The following is a 26728-nucleotide window of genomic DNA, read 5'->3' on the forward strand; positions in this document are numbered from 1 at the left end:
TAGTAGTTTTAAATAGATTGGATATAGTATGGCCAAGGTCAACAATTATAACAATTATATAAATTTAATAAGGAAACAAAGTTGAGGGAAATTTGAAATGTAATGAGTTAGAGCAAAGCGAAGCTCTAAATGACTTTCAAAAAAAAAACTCTATAACAAGAAAGGAGGCACAAAGAGAGCTAGTGAAATACAATAGCAATATGAATGGGAATGATTGAAACTAATTGAATTACATGAGAAATAAAATAGGGACTTGTCTATTCAAGTATACCAACCAAGCAAAATATTGGCAGATAAACTAAAAACCAAAGTGGATACATAATTCCTTAAAGCATATACTGGGACATTTATATATGTGAGATGGTAACAATTTAGAACAAATTAAGAGGACATATGTTTTCTAAAGTGAGTTATGGGAAAAGAATGGTGAACCGGAAAGACTATAGGACATGAACCAGTAAGACAGAAGGAAATGAAGATGCAAGGATAGTAACTAAGAAAATATATTTGTTTGTAGAAAAATTATATGTAGGGCCAATGCTTTGGATTTAAGTATCTAAACTCCAACTTGACTTTGGCCCTTTATATTATATGAAATCTCATTTTTCATCATTTTTTTTTATGATGACTTTATATGACACTTAATTGTTGGTTTCCATTTATAAAAAATGAAAATCATTATATATATATATATATATATATGAAGATTAATTATTGATGAAATTGATCTTATTTGTGTGATGTATTTTAGTTGTATATTATTGATAATGCAACCAATACATGCTTTTTAACTTGGGGCAAGGACCGTTAGATGATATTCATGTGTAGATGGAACTAAAAATATAGATAATTCCATAGGATGAAGCAATACATGAAGACATGGATTTTCTAAAGAAAAATCAATTTATGAGCATAATATTGTCTAAGGATAGTGCATAAAACCTAGGGGGAATGTTCTACCCCACCTATCTATGAAATTGTAATTACATGTAACTTGACTATTAGGTTGTTGAGCTCGAATTTTAGCATGGGCCTGCATGCATATGTCTATAAGTTATGTATTTTCACAAGTGTATTGGGATATATAAATGCCTTTAAGGGCTATAAGGCTAAGAGAGAAAAATTTGTAATTATGATGTACTAAATTTTTTATTAATAATAACATACATTGGATGTGGAGTACTCCATAAAAAGTGTATGAGGGGTGATGTGATTCCACTTGGTAGGGAACAAAGTGTTAGAGAGAGTTGTGAGTGAGAAAGGGTTCGTGAGGCCCATGTGGCTTCATGAGTGCCACATGGGAAAGGAATCCATGTAACGTGTAAGTGTGTATGTGTGTGTTTATATATGTGTGTGTGTGTGTGTGTACCTACCACTCGATCATTATTATTATGGATTATCATCTTGATGATCATGGATCTAAAGAGGATAATTCTTTTGGACATCTACCTTTAGTGACTAGCTATATATATGAGTATGTGTGTAATCACCACTCGATCATTGTAATTATAGATTATCATTTTGATGATCAAGGATCTAAGGAGGATAATTCTTTTGGACATTGACCTTTAGTGACTAGCTAGTGAGTCGTTAGTATGGGTTGTGATACCAGCTAAGAGTTGTTCCTTTTATCCCTCGAGGATGCCTAGAGCCTCAATGCAACATACCCAAAGTATACTTTAGTCATATTAGTCTCTTTGAGTGTTCATTTTTGAGTTGCATGTCCCCCAGCTTCCTTCAATGTATTATTCAACAAGGTTGGTCTCTTTCTAACATCTCCAATAGGAATAGGATCCATATGTTTGGTAGGTCCATCATGTGCTTCCAAGGTTTCGTCACGTGATTCCAAGTTTTCTCCCTAGGGAGCCATAGGTTCTTCCTCTTATTCTGTATCCATGGGAACTTCACTGGATCCTTTCAATGCAATGATTTCATCAAACATGGCATCTCAACTCAGTTCAATCTTGCTTTTCTCCTCCATATAGATTCTATATGGCTTTGAAGCTTCACTATAGCCAACTAGGATTCTCTTTTTCCCTAAGGCGTCGATAATGTTCTTGTTATATCGATGTAAACAAGATAACAAAAGAATATTAAAATTTCCACTCAAAGCTTTTGACAACAAAATGCTTCTTCTGGAGTCATATGGTCCAACACTTGTGGAGGACTTATGTTTTGAATGTAAATGGCATACATTATTGCTTCCCCCCTTAAGAACAAGGGAATATCTTAGACATGAAGCATGGTGCTCGAGGATTCTTCAATCATCTTTTATCCTTTAAGCCACTGCATTTTTCTTAGGATTATTGTTATAGGGATTAATGCAAAGGTGATTGTGGTGGAAATACCCTCAAGGATCTTCTCAAGACCCTTGGTAGATAGAGAAAATTAGTTATAGTTGGCACAAAGAGACATGAACATATCCATATAAATGAAATGATAATCAAAGCAGGAAGGAAGAGTTTAACCTCAGATCTTGGCATGGTGTTGCTAGAGAACCCAAAGTAGCATAATGGAAGACCTCTTAGCTATCTTCTCGATCAATACATGTACATAGATAAGACTAGAAGTAATACTACAACATATAACCTTGATAATAAAAACAAGAATACATATGGATATATAATTGCACATATCTAAGCTAGTAATAACTAATGGTATTGCATAAGCAAGTAAATAAATCACAACATCAATACCATGGAGTAGACAACACAACTGCAGGTCTATATTAATGATAAGAAAGCATGATTACAACCATTAGTTGCATCATTCTTCCCTTAATCCTCTAGCTCCACTCTCTCTCTCTCTCTTCTTAATGTCTTGGTGAACCAATGTCTAATGAAACACTTCGACTGTCAATAGGAAATCCTTTCAATTCTTCTGACCACCTTCACAATGCCCCAAGCCTAAAATATATAGAGTGAGAGGCTAAACCTTGCAAACTCTTTCACGAGTTCCCTTTCGGAAAAGTTGGGATGTTTCCATGCTTTATTTCTCTTTCCCTATTCATTAGACTCCATTAGGAATAGAAATATCCTCAAACCAGTCGAATCTAGATGTTTCCTCCTTGTCGGAAAACAAGACTATGAACTTGGTCAATCTTTCAGTGAAACTACCTTTCTCGTGTGAGCTCAAACGAGGTCAATTTCCTATATAACAGATGCACCCTAAAAGTGTGAGATTGGAGGTGAAGAAGATGTCCAAAATAATTTATAATTACCATGTTGGAAAAAAGAGAGAGAGGATCAGAGCTTCGGGACTTCGAGAAACCTAATAGAACGAGATATGTAAAATCTAAGATCATGTCCTTAATCAGGAATTTCCACTCTCAGTAGCTATGTCAGAGTGATTTCTCAACAAAGAGATATGGCTATCGTGTCCATCGATAAGCACGATGTGGAACTTGTGTGATAATAGGATCATCCTAGTGAGTTGTGTCTAAAAAATAATATACATAGCTTGGGAGAGGAAACAAAGCTGAGTGATGTAAGCCTCTACCCAAGGTCTTGATCACTACTTCATCTTAACATCATATTTCGACACATATGAATAAAGGTGTTGAGGTTGAACATGTATGAAATCTTCTCATTACCAATAAATAATGAAAATTGTCGACAAACATGAGGAAGGACACCAATAAAGATGATGAACTCCAAGATGCGTAGTACAATCTAACGAGTGTGAATAATGACATTGTCATAGAATAGTCCTAGAATCATTCAATGAGGAGCGAATAATGAAAGCCCCTAATCGAACACAAGGTAACTTGCCACTAATGTCTGCAAGTTCCAAGGAGCTGATATTTATCTAGATCTCATTCCTAGATAGAGTTTTCAAGTCGATAGGAAGAGATATGTCGAACGGTTGGAAATAATGTGTCCTACATCCGTAAACATGAAATTGGACAAGAATGATTTTTTTTGAAGAAATTTTTTGAGCAATGGGTCAAATCAAAAGAGGCCATGATGGAAGTATATGATTGTTGGTTTCATATAGGAAACATAGGACGAAGGGATCCCTTGAACAATAGAAGGCACGGCACAAAGATTTTAACTAGGAAGCTCTAGACTCATGAAGAGCAAATATTGTTAGGATACAGGGATGCAAAAAGATTGGAGTATATAGGCTAAACTCATAGGATGGTAAGGTTCATCTTGAGTGGCCGACAAAAAGGAGGTTTTTTTGCAGGGAATGTCATGTTCAATGGAATAACTCCTGCCAAAAAAATATTTCCAAAATACTGACCTAAGGAAAATGTGTTCTCCAATTTTCCCCATATGATTAAATTTAATGAGTTCATATGGGTAAAATTAGTGGTATTTTCATATTTAGAGAGTGTGAAAATATCGTAAAGAGAAACTCTAGTGGGGTCCCTTTGTCATAGTTGTTAATAGGGTGCGACAAAGGTTTAATAGTATACCCGACATGGTTCCTTTTCCATATGCTAATCTACTGAGTCGTCAATAGACGTTTGCCTCATTTTTTTATGAGTATGAGGGGACAAAGTAAACTCGATATTTGTCATGAGATTTTAATGAATCATACAACGACAAATTGAATAGATCTCCATCAAAATTTAATGAGTCCAATGAAGAAAATTGGAGGTATCTTTTTCAATTTAATGAATGAGGAAAAAGAGGTAAAAGAACGGCTCATGCCTTCTTCTTAGATTTAACGATCCCAAAGAAGGGGAAAATTTGGGGATTTTTCAATTTAAGAGCAAGAAAGAGTCCCAAGAAAGAAAGCGCTTATATTGTCTTCGTAGGAATTTTATGAGCCTCATGACCAAAAATTAGGGTTTTTCCAGTTTTACGATTGAGAAAAAGTTCCTGAAAAGAATGCTTAGACTATATTTTTTAGTTTAATGAGATAGAAAAAGAGAGAAAAAGAGTTGCTAAAATATTCTTCATAGCATTTTAACAAGCCTAAAAAAGTATCTCGGGGATTTTTCAATTCAAGAGAAAGAAAAAGTCCCAAAAAATAACAAGCTCATATCTTATTTGTAGTAGTTTATTGAGCCCAAAGAAGTAGACTTGAGGTTTTTTAGATTAACGAGAAAGAAAAATACCACAAAAATAATGTTCAATCTTCTTCATGGTAGTTTAACGAGCTCGGATGTTGCATAGGGGAAGGAGTTGAAGAGGCGGAGCGGGAATGGAGCAGGTGTGGGTTTCGATCCTTGGTCTGATAACGGAACCCCGAATAGGGCTTGGATAGGCAGATGAGATCTGTGGCCCTGCACAGCTGCCGTCATGGGAGCTTTTCCTTCAGCTGATGCAACTGGCAGATGTAGGTTAACCGGGCTCTGGCATTTTATATTACTCGGTAAGGTAAAATATCATTACCGTCAACTGTTTGTTTGTTTCCGTTCACATTGGTCTGTCGGTGGTCATATACGTTGGAAGTTTTCAACCATGGTAAAACCTGCCGAATTTCTAGCACTGGACCCAGATGTTGAAGATATTCTTTCCATGTGGGGGAAGGAAATAAATTCACAGAATGTGGATTTTTATTTTGGGTCTATAGAAAGTCCGCGACTGGAGTCTATATCGCAGGTGAAAACCCTTCAGGTATCATCCCCAGACAAGGGTCTGGACAATGATATACAGAACGATGGTTCAGAGGATGGCGCTTTTCATATAGAGAAAGAACCCGAATCGAGAGGGACAAATACGACCAGTTTGCCCACGGTCCCACAGGGCAATGCTCTGAAAACCAGGTTATCAAACCCAAAAGGGCTCGAAGAAATAACCCAGTTAGGGCTTCCTACAGACATTGAGAATCCTAGATTCCCAGGAGTTTCTACCTCGCTTTCAAGGATTACCCGGCCAAGAGAGAACCAGGGCCAACTCGAGACCAATACAATCGAGTTAGGCGACTTTTCAACAGGCGGGCAGGAAGGAATTGATGGATTGGATGCGGGAAATTTGTTATCTGGAAAAGACGCTTTGGGAATATCAGGACAGATCCCGTCTTTGTGGGAATCAGAAACCCTATTGGGCTCAGCACAGATAACTCCAGATAATAACGAGGTTTGTGAAGGAAGCAGACCGGCGGTGGAAAACTTAAGACAAATAGGAGCGACAAGAAAACAGAAACGGCCCATTGGTACACAGGTCATAGCGGACAATTTGGTTTTGGGGATGGAGGTGTCCATGATAGAAGCTATAGCGGTTGCTGAATGTACTTTGGTAGGCAGAGTCAGAGGTAAGCCATACACATCTGAATTTCTTCAAGAATGGGGTGAAAAAAGTTTCATGGCAGAGAGACCGGTGCATTTCGAAGCCCTTGTTCTAGCAAAAGGATGGTTGAAATTCAGATTTGATGACAAAGAATCGGCGGATTGGGTCTTGCAGCGTATATGGCATATTGATAACATACCTGTTCTGTTAAAAAAATGGTCCCCTTTATTTGACGCTATCAAGGAACGCACGGATGTTTTTCCTGTTTGGGTGCATGCTCCGGGGTTACCATTTTTTCTATGGACTGAGGATGTATTCAAAACCATCGGTAACAGGTTGGGGGCATATATGGATGCGGATAGGTCCTTCCTAACAACAAAAAATAGGGCAATTGCACGAATTCTTGTCATGCTCATACCGAGTGGGGGTTTGGCACAAAAAATTAATCTTCAGTTCCATGAATATGTTTATGAACAGATTTTAGACTACGAATATTTACCTTTCAGATGCCATTGGTGCCACGAGTATGGGCATATGGCAAAAGATTGTCCACATAAGAGAAGGAGAAGACATTTTCGTAGGACAACAACTCACAGAGTAAATGAACAAGAAGATGTTCAGATGTCGACGGAGCAGGACATGATGGAGACGCTTGACCCTATGAATCTGGAGGCAGAGGAGACAGAGAAAGGGCCAGCAGAGGGAAGCGATCATTATAAGGAGCCGGCGGAGGAAGCGGGCAAAGATCAAGAAGCTGTAGAAGGGGTCGTTGAGGAGATAGCAAAAGACAAGGAAGCTGTGAAAGGGATCGCTGAGGAAACAACCCATGAACAATCCGTCGAAGCTGAGAAGGGTAAGTGCTCAGGGACTTCTATCTCCTCATTAATCTCTCCTGAGCATCCATATATAAATCATAATATTACTTCTTCGTCATATAAAGAGCATGAAAATTGTAATGATGATAAGATGGAACAAACAATGTTAAATCTGGATGTGGAAACATTAGCTGAAACCTTACCACTTCTGGATATAAATTGTGAAGATAAATGGCCTCCTCTCACACACCCTGTGCCCCGGACTCCTTGTCCTTACAATCTGAGATCTTTGGGTGGGAACCAAGTGACTCAGGGGTCTTTAGGTGGGTTGGGGCTGATACATCCATTGATCAAATCCAAAAACAAGCGTGGTCGGAAATCTGATATGTCTAAAGCAAAACTTAAAGCGAAGATGGATGTTGCAGACGGTAAACAATTTTCCATTCCGGGGGTTCTTAGAGCAGCTCATCCCCCTGAGGGAGTAATCAAATGATCCTGACGTCTTGGAATTGCAGAGGTTTGGCCAGCAAACCTAAAAAACTGGCCTTAAAAGAATGGATTTTCAACTCGAAAGCAGATGTTATTTTTTTGCAAGAAACATTGGGGAAGGCTTATGAGATAGAAAATATGCTTAATACCCTTCTGCCTGGGTGGTCTTTCAGTGCTATGGATGTCTTTGGACATTCGGGGGGAATTGCAATTGGGTACAAAAAAGGGAGGATAAAAGTTCTCAATAATTGGGGGATGAAGAATGTTATGGGAATGGAGATCACATCCCCTGATTTCAGTTTTCCCATCAACATAGTAAATATCTATGGACCATGTCAAGGCAGGGAATCTTTTTGGGATGAATTGATGTCAAAATCTGTTATGAAAGCTCCTGTGATGATTATGGGAGGCGATTTAAATTTTACTTTGGGTAGGTTGGAATCTTGGGGCCCATCGGCTAGAGAAGATCCTCTTACAAATTTTTTCCATAATCTTATCACAGAGAATAACTTTATTGATCCTCGGCCGATCAAGCTAAAGCCTACTTGGAGGAATCGAAGGATAGGAGCAGACAGGATTGCCAAAAGACTAGATCGATTCCTACTGACGGATTCTTTGTCTTCCAAAGCTCCCTTGATCAGACAGTGGGTGGAGGAAGTTGGGAACTCGGATCACTTCCCGATTTTCTTAGACATATCAATCTCTCCTCATAAACCCCCTGCACCCTTCAAATTTAATCCTACATGGCTACAAGATCCAACGTTCAGCAAGTTGTTTAAAGAAACTTGGATTCATCCTGAACACAATGCAGGTGAGGAGAAAAGTTATCTGTTCATGGACAATTTAAAAAGATTGAAATCAGCTACAATTTCCTGGGCAAAGGATAGGAAATTGAAACAAAATGAGGAAATGAACATCATAAGGGAGGAGTTGAAACAGATGGAGGGTTTGGATTCAGATGGTTACTCATCTCAAGAATCTAAAGATAGAATCCTTCTATTGGAGAAAAAGCAAACAAAAATACTTTTGGAAAGGGAAGAAGAATGGAGAATCAAGAGCAGGGCAATTTGGCTTAAGTCTGGGGATGAGAACACAAATTTTTTTCAAAATTATGCAAAAGGAAGGAAATCTATAAACACTATCTGGCACCTTAAAGATGAAGAAGGAAGAGATGTCAGGTCTTTTCCAGAGCTTTCTGGTTTAGGGAAAAGACACTTTCAAAACATTTTTGCAGATCAGGGAGAGGCTACTATAGCAGAAGTCTTTAAAACTGTACAATGTTTTCCTAGATTCATTGAGGAAGATGAAGCTGAAGATCTTACAATTCCGGTCACAAAGGGGGAGATTGAAGCAGCTATGAAGCTAATGGGTAAAGACAAGAGTCCAGGCCCTGATGGCTGGACAATAGAATTGTTTCTATATTTTTTTGATCAAATTGGAGATGAGATAACTGAAGTTGTTGAAGAGTCTAGGTTGAAAGGAGAAATATATAGACCTTTTAATTCAACATTCATTTCTCTCATTCCAAAAAAGGATGAACCGGAAAGTTTTGAAGATTTGAGACCAATTTCTTTGTGTAATTGTATATACAAGATTATTTCAAAGGTTATAGCCCTCAGATTAAATCCGATCTTGTCTAGGAACATCTCTATGGAACAATTTGGGTTCCTGGATGGTAGACAAATCCATGAAGCTATAGGGGTCACTCAGGAGGTAATTCATAGTGTCAAAACAAAGAAAAAGAAGGGTGTTGTTCTTAAAATAGACCTTTCCAAAGCTTATGATAGGATCAGCTGGCTCTATCTTCGAATGATTCTTACTCATGTGGGATTCAGTTATCCTTTTGTCAGCTGGATTATGGGGTGCATAACAAACGTCAGCTTTGCAGTATTGGTCAATGGAGCGGCATCGCCATTTTTTACTAGTCAGAGAGGCCTCAGACAAGGGTGTCCCTTATCCCCTCTCCTATTTCTCCTTGTGGCAGAAGGGCTAAGTAGATTGATACATAAAGCCGAAAGTGAGAACAAGGTAAAAGGTATTGAGGTAGCAATAAATCTCTACATCACCCACCTGCTTTTCGTTGATGATATATTAATTTTTTCTAATGGTAATTACAGCGAATTAAAGGAGTTAAAATGCATTTTTGATCTTTTTCTAAAAGCAACTGGAATGCAGATAAATTCTGGGAAATCTCAGGTTTGTTTGGCAGCTGTAAACAGGAGGGAAAGAAATCAATTGATTGATCTTTTTCCGTTTCCGTGTCAACCTCTGGATGTTCCCTTTAAATACCTGGGGTTTTGGTTAAAACCAGTTGCTTACAGAAAAGAAGACTGGAATTGGATCATAGCAAAAATTGAAGCAAGAATTTCACATTGGAGTTATAGATGGCTGTCCCGAGCAGGTAGGTTGACTCTTATTAAATCAGTCTTGTTAGCCATCCCAGTTTACTGGGCTGCCCTAACCTAGTTTCCTAAAGGTGTAATGGAGAAAATTAGAAGGATATGTTGCAGATTTTTATGGGCAGGCTCTAAGGAATCCTCCGGATTACCATGGGTGGCCTGGGATAAAGTGGCCAGACCAAAAGAGTGGGGAGGTTGGGGGATTAAAAGACTCCCTGAGTTCAGCACCTCGTTAGCAACAAAGTCAGGATGGAGGCTTATAACTATTGAAAATCTGTGGACAAGGGTGGTTAAAAGGAAGTACATTGATCCAATGCCTTTGGATGATTGGATTCGGAGTCAGAATAAGAAGGCAAAAAACTCTTCTGTAATTTGGAAGGCAACGGGGGAGGCTTTCTCAGTAATTGAGCAAGGGTTAGCATGGAAAGTGGGAGATGGCAGACAAATCAGGATTGGCAGGGACCCTTGGGTTGGGTGTAATGAAGCATATGCTTTATCACCAGGACTTCTTCGACATCTTGAGTCCAAAGGTATCTCCTATATATATCAGGTTGAAAGAGTAGGGCAGTCTACTATTTGGGGACAGGCTTGGAAGGAAGATGAAGAGTTAGGACTAAATGCTAGATGGAAGAATGAATGGACAGGCTACATCAAAGAACTTAATCGATCCAATGTTAGGATAAAAGAGGAACCTGATAGATTAATGTGGGCTCACAGCAAAACTGGGGGGTATACACCAAAAGAAGGATATTCTTATCTAATGGGAAAGATAGGTTGGGGAGAAACAGAATGGTGGGCCAAAGACATATGGAAACTTAAAAGTCCTGCCAAATCCAAACTCTTTCTCCGGTGTATTTTAAATAGGAAGGCACCAACGTGGGAAAATCTTCAATCAAGATTTTTAGCTGGTCCAGGGCGATGTCCTTTGTGCAAATCTGAGGAGGAAACTACAAACCATCTTTTCACCACATGTTCTTTCTCGAGGAAATTATGGGAGGAGGTCATCGGTTTTCTTAAGGTGACTGCACAGTGGGGAAATGAATTGCTGGGTGATACTTGGAGGAAATGGTGGCAAACATATTCGGTTGGGAATATGAGGAACTTGCCAATTATCTACTGCTGGGGTGTGTGGTTTGCGAGAAACAAGAGTTTGTTCCAAGATCAAAATACACCGATTTCTGTTATTGCATCTAATATTATTGCCATTTACTCTGCTCTACCTCCCCCTGAGGAAAAAAAATCCAGACCTAAACGAAACAACATCATCATACAGGACGATATCCCTTGTGGTTATTTTGACGGGGCATCACAAAACAATAGGGCTGGTGCAGGCATGTGCATACATATCAACTCAAAACATACTCTAAAAGCCTCGGTTGGGTTGGGTACAGGAACTAATAATTTTACGGAACTCTCTTCCTTACGTCTCCTATTATGCTGGCTACAACACAAAAACATCAACACCATTCAGATTTTTGGGGATTCTCTTAATGTTATAAATTGGATCAATGGTTTAGCTGCTTGTCAAAATCAAATTTTGATGACAATTGTTGAAGAGATTCTATATCTGAAGACATACTTTAACAGGTTCTCACTATGCCATTTCTACAGGGAGAAGAACGAAGAAGCAGATCAGTTATCTAAGGCTGGTCTTCAACAGGATTCGGGCAGCTGGGCGATAGAAGAGATATATCAGGGACAGTCTCACCGAACAGAGCAGCCTCCTTATGAGCAACAACAGTAATGACAGATCTTGATTGGTTCCATTTTTGTCGGCAAATATTACAGTTTTTCTATATTTTCTGTTTACTTTTTGTACATATTTATCCATAGCAGGGTGAACTTTCGGCATTTAGATCATAGCTTACAGACCTCTATATTTTTTTGGCTCTAAAATGACTGGTGGACATACTTGACAGAATGGGGTTGTTTTCTTTCTTTGAAGGAGACCCCGGGTATCACATGTATTAGTGTACTTTTGTTTTATGGTTTTAATTCCTCCTTCCGGGAGGAAGACATATACAGGACAGACTCCGCAGAAAGCTCCCTGAGGGTTGAGCTGTGATTGTAAAAATGAGCCCAGCATGGCTTAAGAACAAATGTGTAAAAACTTTTTATCACCATAATAGAAAGTTTTGCTTTTTTCCCCGGAAAAAAAAGTTTAACGAGCTCGAAAAAGGAGACTCAAGGTTTTTCCGAGATTAATGAGTAATAAAAATACCATAAAAATAATGCTCAATACTTCTTGATTTCATGCTTGACAATAGAAGGGTCTACTCCATGCATTTCCTCATAAGACCAAGGGAAAACATCGCGTATGTCCTTAAAAGGGTAGGTGAAGCTCGCAATTTCCTTAGGATTATAGTTAGTGTCAATCTAAATGCTTTTTGCAATACCTATTTTGACCAAGATAATGATCGGCATAGTATTTGAAAAATTTTCGAAGTTCTCGTCCCAATCCATAGTTTGGACAATCATATAAATTGAGGGAATAATCTTAGGTGGTTCAAAAGCAGGATTTTTACAGATGTCACATCAGAATCGGATATTGAAACAAGATGGTGAGAGTTTTCCCAAAGTCTCTCATCTAAACACATGATCTCTTGAGTAACTTTGTTTGTAGGTAGGATTTCATCGAGGAGATCGCTAGAAGGAGCTGTGATCGAAGAGGTGTCAGAACCGTTGGTCGTGACCAAAGTGATAGGAGAATGAGATGCAGATTGAATGGCTTGATAGGCCAATTTGACTGGTGACAGTGACATTTTTTCTCCATAAGATTCAATGTCTGAAGGGCCGAGGAGGATCCAAGATCGGTTGGGTCATGAGGAATAGTGGAGACCATAGAAACTTTATGCGGAACCGTGGGTGGTGGGAGTCGAAAACAAACCATCAGGGAAGAACCCTTCAAAATACTAGTACTGATGCTGACATAAGAGTTAGGTATGCCATCCTACGGGGAGTAATCTGGGGTGCAAAAGGACAACTTTCCACCGTGACTATCCTTCCATCTAGTGGAAATAAGATGATGCAAAAGACAATAGACAGGATGGTAGTCACATAATAAGTCCAACTATGACCTAAAGGAAGATTATTGTCGAGTTTTCAATCTATGACTTCAATGTCTGCCATTACCGTTTTCCCACTAAGAGTGATGGGGTAGGCCACAAAGTAACGTTTTGGAGTCAATGTATTGACATCAAATGCTTTAAGGGAATTCAATGGCAGAGAGAGGGTTGGAGAAGCGAAGGCCAACCAACATGAAGTAGACATGATGCATGTTGAAGCACCTTTGTCAATGATGCTTCTATGTAGACCTCGTCTTTTAAAAAAAAAAACACTCGAAATGCAAGCTAGTGTGAGAGGGGAGGTTTACACTTCTCCATGTAGAATATTGCTAGCATGAAATTCTGAAGGTCAGCTGCACTAATAACTGAAAGAAGATATTTCCTTTGTTCTCGACATGTTTGCAATACTTCAAGTGGAGACATAGTTGACAGTGCTTGCACCAAATGTTCTGCAATATTGTTTTTCTTGGTAGCACATGTTGATATATTATGTGTTATGTGATGAAGTTGCCCTTTTGAGGGGTAGATTACATGATTAGAAACTAGACTTGTGATATGGAGATCATTGGGCGATGGTGGGTTTGAACTCAAGGCAGTGTCTTGAGCATTAGCGACTCAAACTCCATAAGTTTTGGCTCACGTTTGAAGATCGACCATTTCAAAAGTGTAAACATTGGATTTCCTTCACGAGCTGAAGGATGACGTGAACCATCACTGCCCCATTTTGGGAATTGAGGCGGGTTTGCAATAAGATGTTGCTACTGCTCAGTGGGGAAAGGGTTGTTTAGGACCGCAGGGGTTCAGTTAGTGTCCTTTTGAGAAAGTAAGTCTGTGCATTGTTGGAGGCATAGACAATGATGTGTCATAGTGTCTTCCGCACAGATTGTTAAAGAGAACTTGACAACTTTGTCCTTTCCATTGTTAGGTGGCACATAATGTTTTTGCTTTGGGTTGGACTACTTGGTTGGCTACTCTTTAGGAGGAGCGGTATTTTTCTTAGTCTTCCTATTCTTAGCACTTGGTTTTTGTGTAGACTGCACATAATTTGTCGCAGCGGTAGGAAGAGCATTTGATTGGGTAGTAGGATCAACAAAAAACTAGACAATGTGTCCAATAAGTTGTTTTATAGTAGACCTAGAGATAGCACCAATAATACCATCAACGTGGGCACCAGGTTGGTGAGTAGCGAGAGATTTCGAAGTTCTAGGGGCATTGATGTTTACGTCATATAATGTGTCAGACTATGAATAAATAAAATATAAGTGTTGGGCACAATGAATGGATTGGTCTTCAGTGACTGCAGCACCTGAGGGAACATCCTTGGTGATTTGGGGAAGAAAATATTTACATAACCAATCTGCTAATAGATAATTTGAAAGGGGCGCTTTGACTAGCCTCTACCTACATCTTCATTTATGAATGTGATCGAAGATGTGGGTGGTGATGTCTTGGAGTAAAGTAGTAAGGATTTTTGTCCCGGTTTCATAGCTAATGGGTAGCTGAAAGTGCTTTAAAAATTCCATCTCCAAGGCACCAAAGGTATTAAATGCCACATGTGGTAACTCAACATACCACTTGGTAGCATTTCCAGTAGGGGTGCAGGGGAAGAGATGGAGGTGGATATTATCATCCGCAATCAAATTTGAGATGCACCATAGATGATAGGTGGTGATTTGTGTACCTGAATCCTCCCCTTGTTTTCCTTCAAGCTTCAAGATGTCAATAGGAATTTTGTGTAGGATTTGAGGCCATTGTAAGTTATGGTGGATGGGGTCAGTAGTTAGTTTGTATGAATTGGCGATGTCAAGTGTTGCCAAGAAAGGAAAAGCATTCGATGCCCCCGAGTCAGAAAAAGGTGATGACGAATGACTTGAGGGTCCTTGCAGTCCTCCCATCATATTGTTCCCAGCATTATACATAGGATTTGCAGAATAATAATTTCGTTGAGGCAAAGTCATATATTATGGTTGTCCATAGGTGTTTTTAGGCTAGGGGATATACACTTGATTTCCACGAGGATAATAAGTACCCCCTTGACACATTTGAGGTTGAGAATGGGGTGCCCAAATGGATTGAGTGAGACCAAGTTGAGGGATCCCGCCAGCCACATAGTTGGCCGTTGGCACTTGACTGACATATGGAGGATTCATGTTAATTAGTGACTATCTAGTTTTTCCTATAAATGAAGGGGGAATTGTAATGCGCCCTTCCGACATGTGCATGTTGGGAATAGTTCCCCTAAGAATTTGAACATGGGGATTGGAACTAAAAAAAGGATTCCCACCCATGGGGTTGTTTAAGGGAGTCGTGCTAATAATGCTATTTGGAGCACTTGCTAAAGGTCCAGTGTTATAGACATATTTGCGCACTGCAACACCAATCTTATATGTCGATCAATCAAGGTCTCTTTAACACCTAAAATTGTTGTTTCATACCCTAAAGGATCATAATCAACTGATTACATCATTCCCTAAAAGTTCCACCTGAAAAACCACTTAGAACTGGCCAAAATTGGACCATACTGACTGCTCCACTATCAGGGTGCAATGCATACTGAATCCTACACTAGCCAGGTGTGATGCATACTGAAGAGGCCTTCTGTAGGGTGCGATTAGCGAGAATAGACAAATTTCTAAGACAATTTGCTAAGTGGATGCTCATGGAATCTTCTAGAAACTTCTCCTATGAAACTTGCTTCTCTGAATTCGCCCAGGGATGAGTAAGAGATCCAAGAAATCTCTAAGTGGAACCAAGAACTACAAGTGGAATGACACTAATCAAAAACCCATAGATGACTCACACCCTTGCAGACATCTATAAATGGATCCCTCATCTGAGAGATCTAGAGGCTGGAATTTTGTAATTTGTAAGGAAGTGCTGATAGTTTGTCTTTGAGAAAGAGGCATTGTATTGTTGGGTGATCTTGCTTTTCATGAGGTGAAGAGGGCTTTGATGCTGGGAGGATGATGCTGGATTAGACTGCTGGGTTGTAATTCTCCTTTCTGTTTTAATAAAGTTCTTTGAGTTTTCCTCAATACAATTGTGTATTTGTGAATCTTGTTATTTGTGAATACCATTGTATGTTGAATGTATTTCTGATTCTACATTGTTTATGATATAATACATCAAGATGCTTTGATGGTGTTTTGTTACTTTGTTTCTATAGGTATTCTCTAAGAGGGACAAGTAGGAGGGGAGTTGCAAGCTCTATCAAAGGGGGATAGAAATCAAACAAGGAGTCAAGCGGAAGATCTAGGTTGGTCCCCATGCTTCTCTCTTATCTATCATACATATAGGAAATCACAAATTGCTTTGATTGTTTGTTTCTAGGATAGCTGCTGATCCTAGTGGGACTAGCAGATCGAAAAGACACTAGTTTTCTCGGAAACAAAATGGAGACTCCACTAGGGACTGAATAGTTTGTTTGTTTGTTGTTGATTGTTTGCTTTATAAGCTATAGACGGAGCCTGAAGTTAGCTAGATAGCCTTCGAACTACTCTTGCTCTACAATTGCAAAGTAGATGAATGATGCTTCAGTCAATCTCCAGTTTAGTTTATGATTTGAACATCTGACTTACAAGCATTCTAGATGCCATGTTGGTAGCTCAATAACCTCCCAAGATCATACCCTAGTACTTTTTTCTTTACTGTCCATAATAGCTCAGCTTAACTCACTGAAATTAGCTGCAAATTTGAGCCAAAACCCATCTCAGTTGTGCTCCCTCACCCATTGCACTGTTTGTAACTAGAAGCCAGTATGCATCGCACTTCCCAAGTGTAGCAGGTGAGATGCATCCCTGTTTCTGTGAAGCACAGGTGTGTTGACTGAGTAATCCTATTACTCTCCTTGAAATTTGGGGTTTTGTCCTTGTTTTCAGCTCTGTTTAATTATTTTGCTGCTTATGAATAGTATCTCATTGATGAAGCCTCCTTGCTTTACATAGTTCAGCCTCCATTGATTAGGATTAGTAAATTTTTTTACGTATTTTTCCATCATTTGTAATCCTTTGTCGAAAAATTGCTTAAATCGATCTGTCGTTTTGATACAAAAGTGTCGTAATTGTCGTTTTGTGTAAAAAAGAGGAGTGTTGTAAAGTCTTCCTTCTATAAATAGTCAATTGAACTTTTTTTCATGTATTTGATTTGATTTTTTGATATTTGAAGTGTTGAAAGATTTTTCTATTCGAAATCGAAAAGTATTGTTTAGTCTTCCTTTCATTTTGGAAAAGAAATTGTCGAAATGTCGCTTTGAAGAAAATATTTCAAATCTATACTTAGTTTTCCTTTTTGGCATTATTCACATTAAGGGAAACGAAAAAAAAATACATGCATTTTCATTTTCACTTAGACTATGTGTGAAAAATAATTTAGGAAAAGTGCATTTAGTGTGTGCTCTTTGCTCTTTGTTTGAAAGAATCGTAAACTTCTTTCCTTTGTAGCTAGGATTTTCATTGCTAAAAATAAACAACAATTGTTTATCATTTTAGATTTCATATTTAACAATTTTACATCTACATCATGCGGTGAACCATTGAAAGTCAAACTTCTAAAAAAGATCAAATCTAAAATAAATTTCAATGAACTTAACAACGCTTTGGAACCTAACGCAACACATCTAGAGGTCTAGGCTAGAGACGTGTTCCGGCGTCGTAAAATCTAGTAACTATTGTTTTCATCGAAGGTTGGGTGATTCCTCCTCTTTGATATGACAAGTGCTAGCATGGACATGTGCTCCCTATACCATCGAGTATATATTGTGAGAGCACAATAGGATTATATCCTTTATCCATGGGAAGTCGTGTCTACTGCCATATCGATCGCAATGCACTAAACACAACATTCCAGAAGATTGAATGCCGTACATAAATATTTGGTAATTTCTCTTTAATTTACCATGAAGGTGTATATTTTAGTTTTGCGATTGGTTTGGTAATCCCTCTATCTAGATTCCTAGACTAGTCACTTTCGTTCCTTTTCGACTCCTTAAAAGAAAAGGTCCATTTGAGCACTTTTTATTTCAGGCTCATTAAAAATCGAAGCTGAGTAGAGTCATCTTTAGCTTTTTCTCGACTCTAAAAAATTGAAAAAGCAAAGTTGTGTCAAAGTGTCATTAAAATTTATTAATTCAGAAAAAACATCCCCATTCTTTCATTGATCTTGGGTTGAGTTAATGGAGTCCACCAATAAAGGAATCCCACTTGAGTGGAATTCTAGTCCATTCTCTTCTTGGGGAAATATTGATGCCCTGTATATGGCCACATTGTCCCTTCCAGGAATCACAATTCGTCTGCTAGTATGGTTTTTCTCAACCTCTATCGTTCAAATACTATAATTCCTCAACAATCGAATCAGCGACCAGTTGATACTGAAGTTGATCCTTTGCCTTCTACTTCGTTTATTTCTCCCTCCCCTTCTTCCTCTTCTCTCAGTGAAAGTAACAACTCTAGTAACCGAGTGATTGATAAGAAGAAGAAAGGGAAGGAGAAGAAGAAGAAGTCGGTTAAGAAAGGGGGCAACCATGAATCATCTGGTGAAAATTCGCGCACTAAATCTCCTAAATATCCTTGTGTAATTTTCAGAGGAGACCATTTTCATCGAGATTGTCCTTGCCTTCCACGGATCTTGAGAGAATGGTCTCCCCGCTTTCACCATTCGGTGTCATCAACCTCTAGTGATCATGTTGACAACACACCATCAACTAGTGAAAATGAAGTTCATGGATAAAAGGGAAAGGTCAAAAGTCCATGTGCATTATGTGAATGGGACCATCACCTTCCCCATTGTCCTTTTTTGGATGAGGCCAAAAGAGTCTTGCGTAATCGTCCTGCTTCACCACAGCGACTTCCATCTGGATACAAGAAACTCACCTCAAGTCCTTTACTAGTTGAAAATCTGACTAACATAACTCAACTATCAGCCGAAACTCCTATCGTTGAGAGTGAATCTTCTGAGTCCATATTGGACCAAAGTTAACAGGTCGAGATGACAGTCAACCCACTTTTTCCTTCAGAAGGTCCACCTCCAGATGATACCATCCCCAAAGAGAGTGAGAATGATACTATTCAAATTCTTTTTGTTACTTCAGAGTCCAATGAACTTGGGGTAAATCCACCCATTCCTTCACAATAGGAGGAAAATCCCCCAATTCCCGCTACTCAAAGGGTTCGTTCAACCATTTATTTGGTAGCACCTCCAAGCAGTCTACTCACTTCCTTTGATTGGAATTGACTAGCAAGATCCCGCCTTCCTTCTAATGTACCATCCTAGATCATAGTACAAATTTACAAAATGATCATGTCTAGAACTATCATAGACGAAGGGGCTTGAGTGAGTATCCTTTCCTCAACTGCTTGGAATGCTCTTGGCTCACCATTGCTTATGCCTGTTGTTATCACTCAGGTTGTTCCCTTTGACTCCTAAGGGAATACGACCGAGGTAACCACAAACCAATCTTTGGACTGCAGGTCCTAGCCTACCTGCAGTCAGAGAGGGCTCTCTCTTTAGGATTTAGCTTTGTTTAAGGGATGATTTTAGGCTAGATATGATGCACATGGGTTTTGTTTGAGTTTGGTGGGATGGTTGATCTATTCAAGCAGAGTTGGCATACAAAGTGTAAGAAGTTCAAACCATTGGGCATGGAGTCAATGAATGTGAACTGAAGGGTGCATTTTCCTTGGCAGAAGAGGGGAATATGGAGCAAGATAGCTACGCATGGCACAATGATTAAATGCTGGAACACGGATGAAATGGAGGTTGGGGGATGAGAGGCAATTAAGGATCTCTCATCCAGCCAAAGAGGGAAAGTGGATGAAGACTATATAGGAGCAATGAAGGATTCCTAAACAGCATTCAGAAATGAGAAATAGCTTAAACATGATCAATTAAGTGTGCATATTTATCACTAATTCAGAGGAAAAAATAGAAAAGTTACAAGAATTGAGCATAGAGGGCATGAAAGCCATTTCTAAACTATTCCTTCTTCCTGCAACTTAGATTATGATATATAGATGATACAAATACATATAAGCTGACAACAGAGGGAGGAAAGACTTATTGGACCATGAGCAAACACGAGAATTCCATATCAAGCTCTTTAGCCATTGAAAGCATAACCAGCCAGTTCGGATGCAAATATTCTAGCAATCTTTGATTACAGAAGTTCTTAAGCTTATAGCACAAGTCTGGAATGAGAAATACAACCAACCAACCCTTTACACTATCCAGAGGGTGGTATAAATAGAGAAAATATCTACAACAACAGATCTGATAGCAGATCTGGAGAAATGAATGCTTCTAACCTAACATTTATTGTAAATAAATGAAAGAATGCCTATCTACTAGTTGCACAGGGACTGCAGCCACAAGAATGAATTAATATGGTCCTTTGGAGCTTTGCACTGGCAATTTGCCACAACTGCACCTTGGGAACTTGCTGCACTGCTCATATGTGTCTTTGTACACTGTCTCTGCAAAATCTGGGCTTTAAACATTTGAATTGCCCCTTTAGGCGGTTCTGTTGCTGTAGAGTGGCTTTAATGCTGGCTTTAATGCTCATAACTGTGATCTGGTGGGCTTTGATGGCTCTGAGCTGCTTTATTGACTTTGATGGGGGCCTCTTTAATGTTCTGCTGCTTCGGGCTGCTGACATTTTGATATGATACTCTTTGTCGCTTCCTCTGATACACTTTGACACTGAATCAGGCCACTTTCTCTCTCTGATACTCTTTAACTGTCTAATCGCCCCTTTATCTGCCAATTTAATGCAAGAATAACTGCTGCAAATGCTTCCGTGGCCTTTGGGATGCTATCGGCACTTGGCCGATCAAAAATGGTCCTTAAACTGATAAATTTGCAACACTGGGTCGAATAAAGGAGCTCTGGCAGCATGCCGAGGAGAAATCCCTGCATTTGGAAGTATTTGGGCCCGGAGCGATCTCAAAATGGCCAAGGAAGGCATCGCTCTTTTGCAGTTGTGGTGGGCGAGAGCGCTGTACACAAAACTTTAAAAATGGCCCTTTTATTATAATACAAAAATGCTTTCAAAATTGTGCAAATTCATGAAATTTGGGCGCAGGCGGCAACTGTTCATTTTATTAAATTCTGGCCGTTGGATCCGGCGTGGGCCGATCCAACGGCTGGCGCTAAATCGCAATATCGGCGTCGGGCGGACCGGGGGGTGGCACATAAACAATCGCCGAAACTGCGCGGACCCGATATGCTATAGGCCCTTCCTTTTATTTGGAATTGCGTCCAGCCCATTGGCGATGTCATATCGGCGGACTTACAAAAATTTGGTTTGCGGACCCGAAATGCCTTTGTGCCAATTTTTAATAGAGATCTGGTCCGAACCATCGGAACCCATCATATCGGCGGATTTATATTTGAAACGGGTCCAAAGGACCCGAAATCCCTTTCAAAACTGCCCTTTATAAATTATCGGCTCCGGAATATCGGAGACCTCCCTTTTCACTGTGCCGGGGACCTTACGGACCCGATAGCTTTTACGAAACCCACCTTTATAATATTTCGGCTCCGGAATATCAGAGCCAAACATAAGGGGTGACCGCCGATTACATATGGGCCATTGATTTCGTGAAGGCGATGGATGGCTGAGATTAACTCAGCGTTTCGCGTTGGAGGAGAGCATGGGGCGTGACTTCATTTTTGTTGCGATTGTCGAAATGGGGGTTGTGACTTAATACGAGCCGTCGGATCTGAGGCTTGATCGGACGGTCGCGATATGTATAATGCGATAAAGGGGAGATATGATAAGGGGGGCGTCCGATAGCGATATCGCATCGGAGGAGAGGGAAATGGTGTTATATATATATATATATATATATATATATATATATATATATATATATATATATATATATATATATATATATATATATATATATATATATATATATATGCGGCCAACACTGTTAGCACCTCTGACAGCGATATCGCATCGGAGGGAGGGGATTCAGATCGGAGGAGGGTTTAGGCCTATAAAAAAGGGGTTCATGCCTTGGGAAAGGTAAAACAAGGCCCAAAGATGGATTTTTATACATATGAAGGGAAACTATGCAAAGGAATGAGTCCTTATGCATTTGGGAGATGGTTAGAGGGGGTATTGAGGGCTCTTGCTAAGTTTCAGATAAACTTAGCAATTCCCGAGGATGTATATGGTTATCTTTCAACTAGGGGGAGGGGATAAGTATATAGGGGAGTAATATACATAGTTTTAGTAGGGGAAGGGGAAATAGATAGGGAGCTACATAGTAAGGTTAGTAGTTAACATGAAAAGTGATAAGAAAGCGCTAAGTATGTGAATCTTAGGCTATTAAGAGGGAAAATGACTCATAGAAGCAGTATGGACCTTCCTTGAGTGAAGCAGATCTTCACCAAGGAAAATGATATGGAGAATGATGAAACTAAGAGGTATCAAGCAGATCTTGACCTCTTTAGGGGAAGTTAGTGAGTGACTTGGGGAAAAAGGAAGAAGGGAGGAGTTAGACATGCCTCGCTTGAAGTCCTCCAGCTGAAAAACTGCCTCAAACCAAAAAATGGATTGCTTATCAAAATTGGAACACAGCAGTGGCAGTGTGACTAGAACACTCTCATGGACGCTTCTTTGGCCATCTATAGCAAATATGGAGCATTGAAGCATGCATAGTATGACATATTTCGCATGTAAAAATGTCGATCATGAAAGATGATTAACCTGCTGCAGCAAGAGGCTAACAATGGCTCCACTTGGGGGTGCCTTTTCCTTGTGAAAAGCCAAGAACAACAGGTCAGACTGCCTTGTATTCAGTTGCTGTTGTGTTCTGCAAAATTCCCTTGGCTGGCTGCCATATTGACCCTACCTACCTACCTACCCTAGCCAACACTTACTTTGCTGTTAGGTGAAGTGAAATAACCAATGCAGCCATTTAAGAAAAATAGACATCAGTGAGCTTTGCTGCTTGTGCTTGCCGGTGAGAAAAACTGAGATCTTGCAATCTGATGTGGCTTTGTTAATCTTTGAGAAGATCAGGAAGCTACTGACTTCCTTCGCTATGTTTAAACACTGTACAAAACTGTCCTGCAACATATATATATAATTGCTGGGCCGAAATAAAGAACTGTACAAAAGTTTGGGACAACTATCATGCTTTGAAATAGGGACAACTTGATACTGAGCCTTGCAGCCTGCTAATGGAGAAGAGCGCTGATCTCTTTCATCATTCCGCCTGCCAGTAGATGGGTCATTCAAAACTTGCAAAGGTGGCTGCACTTTATTACATACAGGCTCATTTGGAACCTGACTGATCTGTGCAGGCTGATCCTCTTCTTCTTTAAATAATTTAGATGACTCAAAACGAAGCGGCAGTGGAGCAATTTGAATCATTTGTTCACATACTGCTGCTTCCGAGTACTCCTTTTTAATCTGACTTTCAATGGCACTTCGGGGCTGCACAACTAGAGGTGATGCATCTGGAACAATATTTAGATCATCCTCCAGGCGGTCAAGAATAAGACTTGCTGATAAATGCCTATTAATTGCATGATAGTTCTCCTTAATGAATTGAAAAGATTCAAAACTGAAAGGTAAAGTTCCTTCGCTGATATCAAAATTTTCTGCGCTTTCCTCCTTTACTTCATAGCTGAACTGGACAAACTGATCATTACATTCAAGCTGTTGAGCCTGAACTTCGCTTCCTGCCAAAATATGATCTAATTCCTCTGCAAGGCTGATTTGGTCATTAGGCTAATAAAAATCATCATACTCGTCGTATTTTGGCAAGCAGCTGAAAGAGGAGAAGCTATTATATTCATATAGCATATCCGGAGACTTCTCCTTCACGTATGTCCGTATGAATACATCATCTATTCTGTGGAAGGTTTGTTCGTGAATTTCACTACTTTCCTCTTGCACAACAGATGTGTTGTGGTGCTCCAAACATTCCACTTTCATTGTGATCAGCTACATCATTTCCTCTGTCCTTTGTAACACACTATGAAGTCTCTCTTCTTTCTCTGCTTTGCCTTGTTCCTCCCTCCTCTTTAGATTTGCCTCCACATCCACCGCTATGTCCTGCATTTGTTTCAAAGTGGACGGGCATCTTTCTCTCAAACGAAATTCCATTTCTGGATCAAAAGGTCTTGGATATTGCAATAGAGCCAGATCAGTGGGAGGCCTAATATTCAATGGCATAGAGAGATAGACTTGATTGAATCGATCAGAAAATTGTTGAACTGACTCATTTGGAAGCCTTTTTAACTCATCATAATCTTGAATGAGCGAGAGGAAACTAACTTTGATCATCCATCTATTAAGGAAGAGCTTAGCACACTGCTGAAGATTAGAGATGCTGGCCTCAGGCAATGCTTTAAACCAAGTCCTAACTTCGCTTTGCAAAGAAAGGGCAAATAGTCTAAGACTGACATCTTCATCTTCCACTTCAAATATATTAAGATAATCTTCAAAAGCCTGGATATGTTTCTGGGTAGTAATACCATTCTCTCCATCAAATCTAGGGAGATACTCGGGATTATTTGCAGGAAAAGGATTCAGCACAGGAGGCAAAATGAGAGGCTTATATCTATCAGGAACTTTACGAGACACAAGAGTATATACAGGAACTGTAAGACTTGGCTCTATTTTTGGTTCCTCCTTGGCTGTATGATGATCTTCCACAGCATTTGAAGACTGCTGCTCTAATGTGCAAGGAGGCTTTTCAACAACATTTTCCAAAGGAAAATCATAAAAATATGATATAGAATTGTCTTTAAAATACAATATAGACAACAAAATGTTATGGAGAAAAAACATGACCTCTTGGATAGTAATCTAGGTCAAAAGCTTGATCTGCTTATATATCTCTTTTGGGTTCATTTCTCCAGTGGAGTCTTTATTCTGAGTGGAGGCGCCAGGTGGATGAATTAACCTTGAAGTGCCTGATCTCTATCCACCGTCACAGATCAGAGCTAAACATGAGATGCTCTGAAGAAAAGGGACCCTTTCTCCAGAAAACAAGGCAAAATGATCAAAATTGGGGGTATACAGTAATAAACAAATGATTTCAGGTCCCAAGTGGAGTCACCATTATGTTATCACTCAGGTTGTTCCCTTTGACTCCTAAGGGAATACGGCTGAGGTAACCACAAACCAATCTTTTGACTGCAGGTCCTAGCCTACCTGCAGTCAGAGAGGGCTCTCTCTTTAGGATTTAGCTTTCTTTAAGGGATGATTTTAGGCTAGATATGATGCACATGGGTTTTGTTTGAGTTTTGTGGGATGGTTGATCTATTCAAGCAGAGTTGGCATACAAAGTGTAAGAAGTTCAAACCATTGGGCATGGAGTCAATGAATGTGAACTGAAGGGTGCGTTTTCCTTGGAAGAAGAGGGGAATATGGAGCAGGATAGCTACGCATGGCACAATGATTAAATGCTGGAACAAGGATGAAATGGAGGTTAGGGGATGAGAGGAAATTAAGAATCTCTCATCCAGCCAAAGACGGAAAGTGGATGAAGACTATATAGGAGCAATGAAGGATTCCTAAACAACATTCAGAAATGAGAAATAGCTTAAACATGATCAATTAAGTGTGCATATTTATCACTAATTCAGAGGAAAACATAGAAAAGTTACAAGAATTGAGCACAGAGGGCATGAAAGCCATTTCTGAACTATTCCTTCTTCCTGCAACTTAGATTATGATATATAGATAATACAAATACATATAAGCTGACAACAGAGGGAGGAAAGACTTATTGGACCATGAGCAAGCACGGGAATTCCATATCAAGCTCCTCAGCCATTGAAAGCACAACCAGCCAGTTCAGATGCAAATGTTCCAGCAATCTTTGATTACAGAAGATCTTAAGCTTATAGCGCAAGTCTAGAATGAGAAATACAACCAACCAACCCTTTACACTATCCAGAGGGTGGTATAAATAGAGAGAATATCTACAACAACAGTTCTGATAGCAGATCTGGAGAAATGAATGCTTCTAACCTAACATTTATTGCAAATAAATGAAAGAATGCCTATCTACCAGCTGCGCAGGGACTGCAGCCACAAGAATGAATTAATATGGTCCTTTGGAGATCTGTGCTAGCAATTTGCCATAACTGTGCCTTGGGAACTTGCTGCGCTGCTCATATGTGTCTTTGTACACTGTCTCTGCAAAATCTGGGCTTTAAACACTTGAATTGCCCCTCTAGGAGGTTCTGCTGCTGTAGAGTGGCTTTAATGCTCATAACTGTGATCTGGTGGGCTTTGATCACTACAACAAAACATGAAATTTACGCCAGATTTAGAACCAGATTTTAGTGTATTTTTCTCTCCATTGCGATGAGTAGCCTCGCGCTAAATATGGCTCTATTATACAATTTTTAAAGCGTCTTTTTTTGCGCCAAATTTTGCATCGTTTTTTTACGCCAAATTTTGCATCATTTTTTGTATCATATTTTGCACCAAGATTTGCATTTGGTTTTACAATAGGTTTTGCTTCTAGTTTTGTGCCATTTTTTGCATCTATTTTTGCATCATTTTTTTCTTCCTATTTTGTGCTATTCTTTTCTTCTATTTTTGTGTCGATATTTGCATCAAGTTTTACACCATCTTTTGCATCTGATTTAGTGCCTTCTTTTGCATCGAGTTTGTGCCAGTTTTTGCATCTAGTCTTATGCCATTTTTTGCTTCTAATTTTGTTCTTATTTTTACATCTATTTTTGCACCAAATTTTCTGCCTTTTTTTACACCATTTTTGCATCTAATTTTGCACCATATGTTGAAT

The 26728-nt window shown here is 39.4% G+C and overlaps 1 protein-coding gene across 1 annotated transcript in view; it reads left to right on the plus strand.

Annotated features, from left to right (window-relative positions):
* The first annotated feature begins 7486 nt into the window (after positions 1 to 7486).
* Positions 7487 to 26728, plus strand: part of LOC149232850 (uncharacterized) — a 116390-nt gene continuing 97148 nt past the window's right edge. Inside the window, exons 1-3 of the mRNA XM_089382015.1 lie at positions 7487 to 8941; positions 9662 to 9887; positions 10011 to 11625. Of these exons, the coding sequence (XP_089238141.1) occupies positions 7487 to 8941; positions 9662 to 9887; positions 10011 to 11625 (3296 nt within the window). The remainder of the gene's footprint in view (positions 8942 to 9661; positions 9888 to 10010; positions 11626 to 26728) is intronic.

The sequence above is a fragment of the Pinus tabuliformis genome, chromosome J (genome assembly GCF_031772625.1).
Source record: "Pinus tabuliformis cultivar Carrire ecotype Pingquan chromosome J, CPIR1, whole genome shotgun sequence".
In the NCBI taxonomy this organism is placed as follows: Eukaryota; Viridiplantae; Streptophyta; class Pinopsida; order Pinales; family Pinaceae; genus Pinus; species Pinus tabuliformis.